The sequence below is a fragment of the Macadamia integrifolia genome, chromosome 5 (genome assembly GCF_013358625.1).
Source record: "Macadamia integrifolia cultivar HAES 741 chromosome 5, SCU_Mint_v3, whole genome shotgun sequence".
Taxonomy (NCBI): Eukaryota; Viridiplantae; Streptophyta; class Magnoliopsida; order Proteales; family Proteaceae; genus Macadamia; species Macadamia integrifolia.
In genome coordinates this window covers 31,504,141-31,512,570 of record NC_056561.1, presented here as the reverse complement: position 1 = coordinate 31,512,570, position 8,430 = coordinate 31,504,141, and the positions used below count along the sequence as shown (strand labels likewise).

Genomic DNA, 8,430 nt, shown 5'->3' with positions numbered 1-8,430 from the left:
TCGATTTATGTTGGTATTGAATTTCATCAGAGATTCCCTGAATACTTAACCTGCGGCTTCCCTGTTTTAGTTCTAATTTCCAGCCTGATTTCATAATCCATATGAGTTGATTCTACACATCTGATTAGAGCAAGACTTTGGGCATTCAAGGCCTCCCAAGAGAGATCTTCGACCATGGTTTGAAGAAGATTTGACTCTGATCTGTTGCTATTAAAAATCAGTTTATATTGCTTGCCATGGACTATTTTTTTTTTGTCTGGATTGTGCTTGTATTCTGATTTTCCTGAATTGCTCATAGTGTTCTTTTGATGTAAGTTTCCCTTATTTGCTCAATCATGGCTGAAGACTCATCTTCTGTTACTGTATTTTGGATGTTGAGCCATAAAAGCATCATTTGCAGTTGATTGATTTGATTATGGTTTAAATTTTTTTTATTTCTATTTCTATTTTCTTCTTTGGGAATACAGATTAATTACAGTATCTACTTAGGCAATTAAAGCAAGTATTTGGGTTCCAACTAATCTAAGAGTTAATAAAAATTGTTAATTTCATGGTTAAAACCTTTTTGTTAGTTCATGAGTTTTAACATTTTCAATTAGTGGTGGAGAAAGGTTTCCTTTAGTTCACCATGGAAGCACAGTTGGGACAACATAATGTGGGAATAAAGGAGGGGAGAATTTTCTCAGCTCTGTTTTACCAAAAAAAAATTGTGAACTACATGAAAGATATATATAAAGATGGACTACCAGCGTAAAGGGTAATTTGACAAACCTCTAGCTTCCAAACTCATGCATTAGGCTGGGGAACCATCTCTAATGGATGTTATGGGGCCATCCAATTAGTAGACCATAGTAAAAAACAGATACAATTACTCTAGATTTTCTTTCCTCAATTTAACACGACAAAAAGCCTAGTATGGTACTCACAAAAACTGTCATATCAGCAGTGCTTTGCTTTGAATCATCTGAATATTGACCATCCTGCCAAAAGAAAAAATAGCTCATACTTAAGCAATATGAATCTAATTTATTCAAATTATCAAAGAAAAAAAAGAAGCCACAAAATGTATAAAGAGATGGGATAAGACAATTACCATGCTCACGAACTCCATGTGTGAAACTATCAGCTTTTTCCCCCAGCTTGCTGATCCATTATTTCAGTGTGTCAATTCTGTCTGCATTGTCAAAGCTAAACCATTAATGCATTGCTTAAGGTTATATTATTTTCTTTGAAGATTATAAAATACTTATTTACACCTACATCTCTGCATAGCGTTATGATTAGAAGTCTCATGTGATTTATAGTCAAGTTAACCAAATAGAAATCTTCAAGGTTATGTACCTGAAAATAGTAATTTGACGAAAAATTGGTATAACCTAAAGGTCTTGGGAATGTAGTTGATACCATAACAGAAAAAGCAGCTCATAGGTCTATAGGAGTGCAGAAGTGATGCAGCTGAAAGCAAATTGAAAAATAAACCAGAAAACAGAAACAACTTGTGTAGCATGGGGAAGCCAAGTACAAAAGCATAATCATTTCTTCCAAAACTTAAGGAGAATCAGCATAATTAAAGTTGTTAATGTGGTTTTTCTTGATAGGTTCTTCCCTCTAATGTTGACTTGGGCAATTACTTCATTTCTTCCAGTGACTAACAAAGTTGTATTCACCTTATAATTTATATCCACATTTGAAATCAGCTATAAATATAAGTTAAATGGCCTTTTTTTTTGGAATTTTTTTTTTTCTTCCTATTTTGCTAAATATTTTTATTCCTATTACTTTGAATTTTTTTTTCATGTTCTTGTCTGTGTTTGAATGTGTTACCTTCCCTCTAATGATTGTTCAGAGATATGAGATCCCCAAGATCCCCAACCCCCAAAAGTAGTACTATAATCTGGAATGAAGCAGAGCTAAGATCATTCATCAATCTCATGGTTGATAATGTCCGAAACGGATTGAAGACAAACTCAACATTCACAAAGGTTGGTTGGGACAACATTACAAAAGGGCTTGAAGCCGAATTCAAAAGGCCCTTTGCGAAAGTACAACTGCGTAACAAGATGAATAAGTTACGCAAGGAGTACAACAGCTTCAGGGCTTTGTTAGAAACAACTGGTTTTAGATGGGATGCGAATGCTCGGACTGCCACAGCTGATGATTCAGTATGGGAATCTGCTATTCAGGTATGAATAGGATCTTTGGTTTATAGAACAGATTTTTGTCAATTTTTGAAAAAAAGGTGATGATTAATTGAAAATATTTTAAATTACAAGGAAACAAGGATTAGGCAAAGTATAGAAGAAATGGTCTCCCCTTCTAGCCAGAGTTGTTAGAGATCTTCTCCGACTCTAGTGCCTGTGGGGATAGAGGTCTGTCACAGGCAACAGTTGTAACTCCAACGTCAACTAACCTTGAAATTGATGATGATTTACATGACACTGATAATGATGACAGTGATGCTTGTATTGGGACACCCAATGGGTCAGCTCCTCCGAAGCGGCGACATGATAGGACTCCTACGAATCGTAGGAGGAAGAGCCACACACGGACACTCACGAACTCCGTTGAGGACTTTAGAACCTTTGTCCGATGGAGGATGGAAAAGGGATCAACCTCTGCCACCTCAGCAGTTACCCGACCACCTAACCCTATTGTTGATGGACCATATAGCATGATGAGCTGTCAGAAGCTACTGGACAGTTTGGAGGATATCCCGACGGATTTGTATGTGTTGGCACAGCGTAAGATACACAGTGATCCTGGATGGCGCATGTCTTTTATTGAAGTGAGACCTGACGGGAGGTTATGGATGCTACATGGTCTGAAGGAGTGAAAGTAACAGTTTCTGAAATGAATGATTTGAAGGAAGCATGAATGAACATAAATCTTTTGTTTGGATTTTATATGCCTCATATTGACTGACACACATTTTGTCTTTTAGCATACTATGGATGATGTTGATGTTTGACTTATGTTGCTTTGTTTTATTTTGATTGCGTGTGCTTCAGATTTACAGTAGTGGACATGATTGTTTATGATTTTGAAATATTATGTTTTTTATCTTATTGTGTGTTTTTTTATAGCTTTGGGATATAAGATCATATTAATTTCACTATATTAACAGGAAAGTAAGTAGTTGTCATTATGACAATTTCTGGATGGATTGTTGCTTGTTAGTAGATTAGAATGCTATTAGATGGTACATTTATGGACTCTATTCCTTTATATATTGAATGTGTCTATTCATACAGGGATGTCAAATCAATTTCCAACCGACATCACAGGGTCATCGTTAGACGATGATGACATGGTTATAGTACACCAATTCCAAAACATCCTCAGTATGTATAGGATGAGAGAACCTCTGAATGATAGTAGTTACACAGGACCTGTTAGGGTAGCTGAGGTTCTTGCAGGTCATGCTGACGTGTGTTACCAAGAGTTTAGACTCGAGAGACATGTATTTCTCAACTTGCGAGACCGAATGGTACATAGAGGCTAGCTAGCGGACAGCCGTTTCATTCGAGTAGATGAGCAGCTAGCGATGTTCCTCATGATAGTAGGTCAAGGTTTGAGTAATAGATAAATGCAACGGCGATTCAATCGTTCAGGACAGAGGATTAGTGCTATCTTCCACACGGTGTTGCAAGCAATGCTAAATTTGTCGCTAGAGACGATCAGGCCACCAAATTTTGATGTGGTACCTCCAGAGATAACCAACAATCCAAAGTACTATCCATATTTCAAGGTAACTGAGACTTCTGATGGTGATTATTTATTTTGATGTTTCCAATGAAATATCAATGCAATTTACGCAATTATATGGACTAACTTATGTTCAATAGAAAATATGATTGCATTGGTGCTATTGATGGCACCCATATAAGTGTCATCGTACGTAGGTCGGAACAGACACGTTATCGTAATCAAAAGGGTATGATCACACAGAATGTTATGTGTGCATGTTCATTTGACATGCGATTCACATTTGTGTATGCGGGTTGGGAGGGTAGTGCACATGATGCAAGGGTATTGGATGCAGCAAGAACCAATGATAACTTAGGGTTTCCTCATCCCCCATCAGGTAAAAATGTATTATGAACTTTTGTGTTGTATTTCCGCATATAGTAGATAGGGAATATAGATCTAATCCCATAAATGTTTTCATAATATTTGAAGGCAAATATTATATTGTTGACTAGGGCTACGCCAATCAACTGGGGTACTTGGTGCCATTCCGAGGACAACGGTATCACTTGCAAGATTATGGTGAAGGTAGGCCTGGACCAAGGACAACTAATGAATTGTTCAATCACAGACATTCGTCACTGCAGAATGTTATTGAGAGAACATTCGGTGTATTGAAAAATAGATTCCACATATTAAAAAGTATGAAGGCGTACGATATTGAAGATCAGTCAAGAATCGTGGTCGCTTGTTGTAGGATCCACAATTACATTAAGGAACAAGCTATTCAAGATCAGTTGTTCAATAAGCTTAAAAGTGAACAACAAATTGATGACCCAATGAATCCTGATACTCCTGCGTACCATGCTTCCGCATCGATGTCTCCCAGAGACTGTCTACGAGACATATGTCTATAGTGCGTCTTAATATAGCCAACCAATTGGCAATTTCAAGGAGAATGTCTACAATTTCGTTAAATCGATCCTGAACTTTTGCTAAATGAATTCATTATGTATTAAAAGGTAGACACAAAAATTAGGTCACCATTTTTCCTTCAAGTGTGTGTATGGGGTGTTAGTAAAAAGACTTTTGTTCGCTTCATAATGTTTACATTGGGATAACTTGTAATCTTTGTGCTGTACAGATGTCTTCCACTGACACCGTAATGGCAATGTGTGACTATTGTAATCATTTGTGCAATAAGTACACAATGAAAAATGGGCCTAATAGAGGAAGACCATTCTTCAAATGCCCAAGGCATAATGAATATTTTATGTGGGCAGATGAACTTCGCTTATGTGATTGTGGCGAGGGACAGTGCAAGGTACGCATCGCGAAGACAGCAACGAACTTTAATCGTCGTTTCTGGTGTTGTCCTAAATCCAATGGGGTATAATTAATTTATTTTATTTTTTAATCAGCATACTATTCGACCTATATTTTCTGAATACATTTCAAAACTAAATTGATGAATAATTGCAGCCCCTTGATCGAGGTTGCAAATTTTTTCGATGGATTTATGGAGACAGCAATTTGACAAGTGCACAGTCTTCCGATTGTAGAACAAGCAATTCAATGGTTGGAGCTCAGTCTTCTCCATCAGCACCTTCCTCCGATTTTGTGAAAGGTTACTTGGAAAGAGCAATCAAAGGTGAAGAGGAGAAGTCTAGAGTATTGAAAAACGAAATGGATGTGTCTGAGGAAAAGCGAAGGATATATACCAATATCCTAGAGGCCATTAATAACATAGACATAAATAAAGGTGGTAGTTAGAGGGTAATGACCAACTATTGGGAACTTGTAAGACATATGGCATAAACATGGGAATATTTGCATTTTAATCTACTATTATTGGTTTACATTTCTTGTTTCGTAAAATTATGATGTAAGTTTGAGATAAGGAAATTGGTAGTTGTAGGTATGATTAAAATGAAGGATCATGAGTTTCTGAATAAAGTAACAAAAGTGGAATTATTTTCATTAAAATTTCTTATAAACATCATATTCTTACCCGTTTCTGTTTCCAGAAACAAGAATTATCAAACACCCTTCTTACCTGTTTCTGTTTCCAGAAACAGCAATTTCTGTTTCTGCCGTTTCTTGAAACAGAAACAGCAGAAGTGTTATCAAACGGGCCCTTAGTAAACTACTAGTTACAACATAATGTTTGAAGATATTATCAATATATGCTGGCCGAGATGCGTCTGATCTAGATATCCAATAATTGTTTTTGACAATTAAATATAAGAAAAAGGTTGGGTATGTTGCTGCCATGTTCAGTCCACCCTCCGTTGTAATTCGTTCCCCTTCCCCAAAGCAGATGTGGAAGCCTCCTCTTCCTTTTGTCAAGCTCAACTCTGATGTATCTTGGAATTCTAGATCAAAGTGTGGGGGTCTTGGCGTGGTTGTTCGCAATCATGAGGGCAACCCAATCATTGCAGTTTCAGATATGGTTAGCTGTGGTAGTGCTATTGAAGGCAAGGTTCTTGCTCTTCGGTTGGGGCTCTTGGAATGCATTTCGAAGGATGTCCGCTTCGTCTTGGCTGAGACCGATTGCAAAGATCTAGGGAACTTTTTGAACGATCTACCCAAGGCGCCCCCACTTTTGGTGCAGGGTATTCTTCAAGATATCCGTTTCATCCTTAAGGAGTTTTCAAGTTGTATTTTCTCTTATATTTCTAGGGAGTTTAACGTTATTGCTGACTCCTTAGCCCAGAAGGCCATGTATGAAACGTGTAGGACAATGTGGCCGTTATCCACTCTGTGGATGAAGGATTTATGTAACCCTTCTTCGTGCTCCACACGTATTAATGAATAGTCCTCTTTCCACAAAAAAAATAAAAGTTAATACCCACTGTATCTATCTCCCTCTTCCCTTTCAGAAATGACACTTATTTTTCCTGAATAATAATACCCCATCATGTGTTTCTATTGGTGTTGTCCATTAGTTTATCGTACACTGATAACATATCTATCTTTCTCCCATAAATATAATATGTTTTCTTATGGTAAATGTGTACTTGGATGGCCGGTTTGCTATGGATTTCACACTTCGTTGTGCTTGTGCACTAATTGAATGATCTGAATTGACCAAGCCATGTCAATTTTCAAGACTTAATTCAATCTTATATCCGATTCTATGCATTGGTGTTTAGTCTTGGATTTTTCAATATATTATTCAATCATTACCCTCTTGACCTATGAAGGAGGGATCTTGGGTGGACCTATTCACAAAATTTTAGCCTAATTCAAAATTCCATGTGGCACAACTAGCCATGGGACCGGTCCATAGATTCCATGGTAAGCACGTCTGAGCAAACCACTACCAATGAGTTGTATCATTGTAAGTATTAGTTAATGCCTAAGGCATTATACAAATATTTCTTATGATCTATGTAACACATATTTCAAGCAGATGGTTAAGTAACTGGTCAACAATTTAACTTGGTCAAGAACCATAATCTACACTGTTAGGGTTAGAAGTGAGGTATCTACATAAGTCTAAATGCATGTTTGTGAGAGTTAACATGCAGCTAAGGTAGGTTTAATGGGTTGTATGTATTGTAAAGTGACTTCGAAATGAGGGGTAAGATTATGTACATTTGCCCCTCTCAGATCCTACAATAGCAGGAGCCTCATGCGTTGGGAGACTATTTATTGTAAAGTGGAGACTTCTAGTGTTGGACTAATGGGGGAAATCTGCCGTATAGGGGTTCTTGGTCTGGTGAGCTACTTCTTCGGAAATCTAGAATTTGTTGTGCCAAGTAATCTCAAATGATGGAGATGTCTGAGTGGAGGAGGGGGAGAAAGAACGGAAGAGGGGTAGAGAAATTAGCCACTTCATTTTGGAGCGAGATTTACTTGAAGCCACGTTGAAAGAAAAATCTTTGATGGTCAATATTGTACCTTGATGGGTGCCGGGAACAGAAACACATTTCGGACCTCTAACATGTAGGGAGGGAGGGAGTGACAATGACTTTAGATTCATAGGTTAACCCTTCATCGTGGGTGAAGAAAATCTTATCCCTTTCACTTTTTCCTTTTTTCTAATCAGAGTTCGTTCTCCTATTAACTCAAATTTGAGAAAGGGGCACGTGATTAGTTCTACAGTTTATAATTAAGCTCGATTTTCAGTCAATTGTCACAGGATCACAATCAATCCAAATTCCATTGTGAATAATCTACATATTAAATTTCATGGCCTATCTTCACCATATTAATTAGTTGATCATTAAATCATGTTAATCCTATGATCCACAACATGTTGAATCTGGTTTTTACCATTGTGACCATTGGTGTGACATTTTAGGCTAAAACTTATCATGTAGTAGACTTTAGGACGTTTTGTAGATATTCTTATTTTTATGTGGGAAGGGCCGTTAGTAGATTGTGTGGGGAAAAATGCCCATAAAGGTGACAAGTCAACTTTCACTACATTATCTAGAGCCATAGCAGTTGCTATTTCGTAAGAAAGAGCAATAATTAAAAATGACTATAAGGAAGCAGATACACCTAGGGGTGGGAGGTCGTGTCTAGGTTGTGTTGAAATTGCCTCAACCTAACCATTTTTCTTTCATTGTAAAAAGTATTTTAATTCTATCTTTTTTTTTTTTGGTAAAGAGTATTTTAATTCTATCACGGGGAAAGACAAAGATATTTAATCAATGCTCCTGGACAGAAAATATCTTCCCTATATGTATATCAGATATTATTGTAATCAATTTTTCTTTTTCTTTTTTTTTT

At 37.0% G+C, this 8,430-nt stretch overlaps 3 protein-coding genes across 3 annotated transcripts; all 3 read left to right on the top strand.

Moving 5' to 3' along the window:
- The first annotated feature begins 1,850 nt into the window (after window positions 1-1,850).
- Window positions 1,851-2,833, top strand: LOC122078012. The gene is made up of 2 exons (XM_042643889.1): window positions 1,851-2,183; window positions 2,321-2,833. The coding sequence occupies exons 1-2, from the start codon at window positions 1,851-1,853 to the stop codon at window positions 2,831-2,833; spliced, it is 846 nt and encodes a 281-aa protein (XP_042499823.1).
- Window positions 2,834-4,818: 1,985 nt separating this feature from the next.
- On the top strand, window positions 4,819-5,501 carry LOC122080216. The gene is made up of 2 exons (XM_042647136.1): window positions 4,819-5,077; window positions 5,170-5,501. The coding sequence occupies exons 1-2, from the start codon at window positions 4,832-4,834 to the stop codon at window positions 5,458-5,460; spliced, it is 537 nt and encodes a 178-aa protein (XP_042503070.1). The 5' UTR covers window positions 4,819-4,831; the 3' UTR covers window positions 5,461-5,501.
- Window positions 5,502-5,959: 458 nt separating this feature from the next.
- On the top strand, window positions 5,960-6,505 carry LOC122078011. Its single transcript, XM_042643888.1, has one exon. It carries the CDS (start codon window positions 5,960-5,962, stop codon window positions 6,503-6,505), a length of 546 nt encoding a protein of 181 aa, XP_042499822.1.
- The last annotated feature ends 1,925 nt before the right edge of the window (window positions 6,506-8,430 follow it).

Bases quoted from the DNA above. Each gene is read 5' to 3' on its own strand.
- LOC122078012 (XM_042643889.1), top strand. From the start codon at position 1,851: ATGAGATCCCCAAGATCCCCAACCCCCAAAAGTAGTACTATAATCTGG. The intron at 2,184-2,320 runs GTATGAATAGGA...CTCCCCTTCTAG, and splicing joins TATGGGAATCTGCTATTCAG to CCAGAGTTGTTAGAGATCTT.
- LOC122080216 (XM_042647136.1), top strand. From the start codon at position 4,832: ATGTCTTCCACTGACACCGTAATGGCAATGTGTGACTATTGTAATCAT. The intron at 5,078-5,169 runs GTATAATTAATT...GAATAATTGCAG, and splicing joins GTTGTCCTAAATCCAATGGG to CCCCTTGATCGAGGTTGCAA.
- LOC122078011 (XM_042643888.1), top strand. From the start codon at position 5,960: ATGTTCAGTCCACCCTCCGTTGTAATTCGTTCCCCTTCCCCAAAGCAG.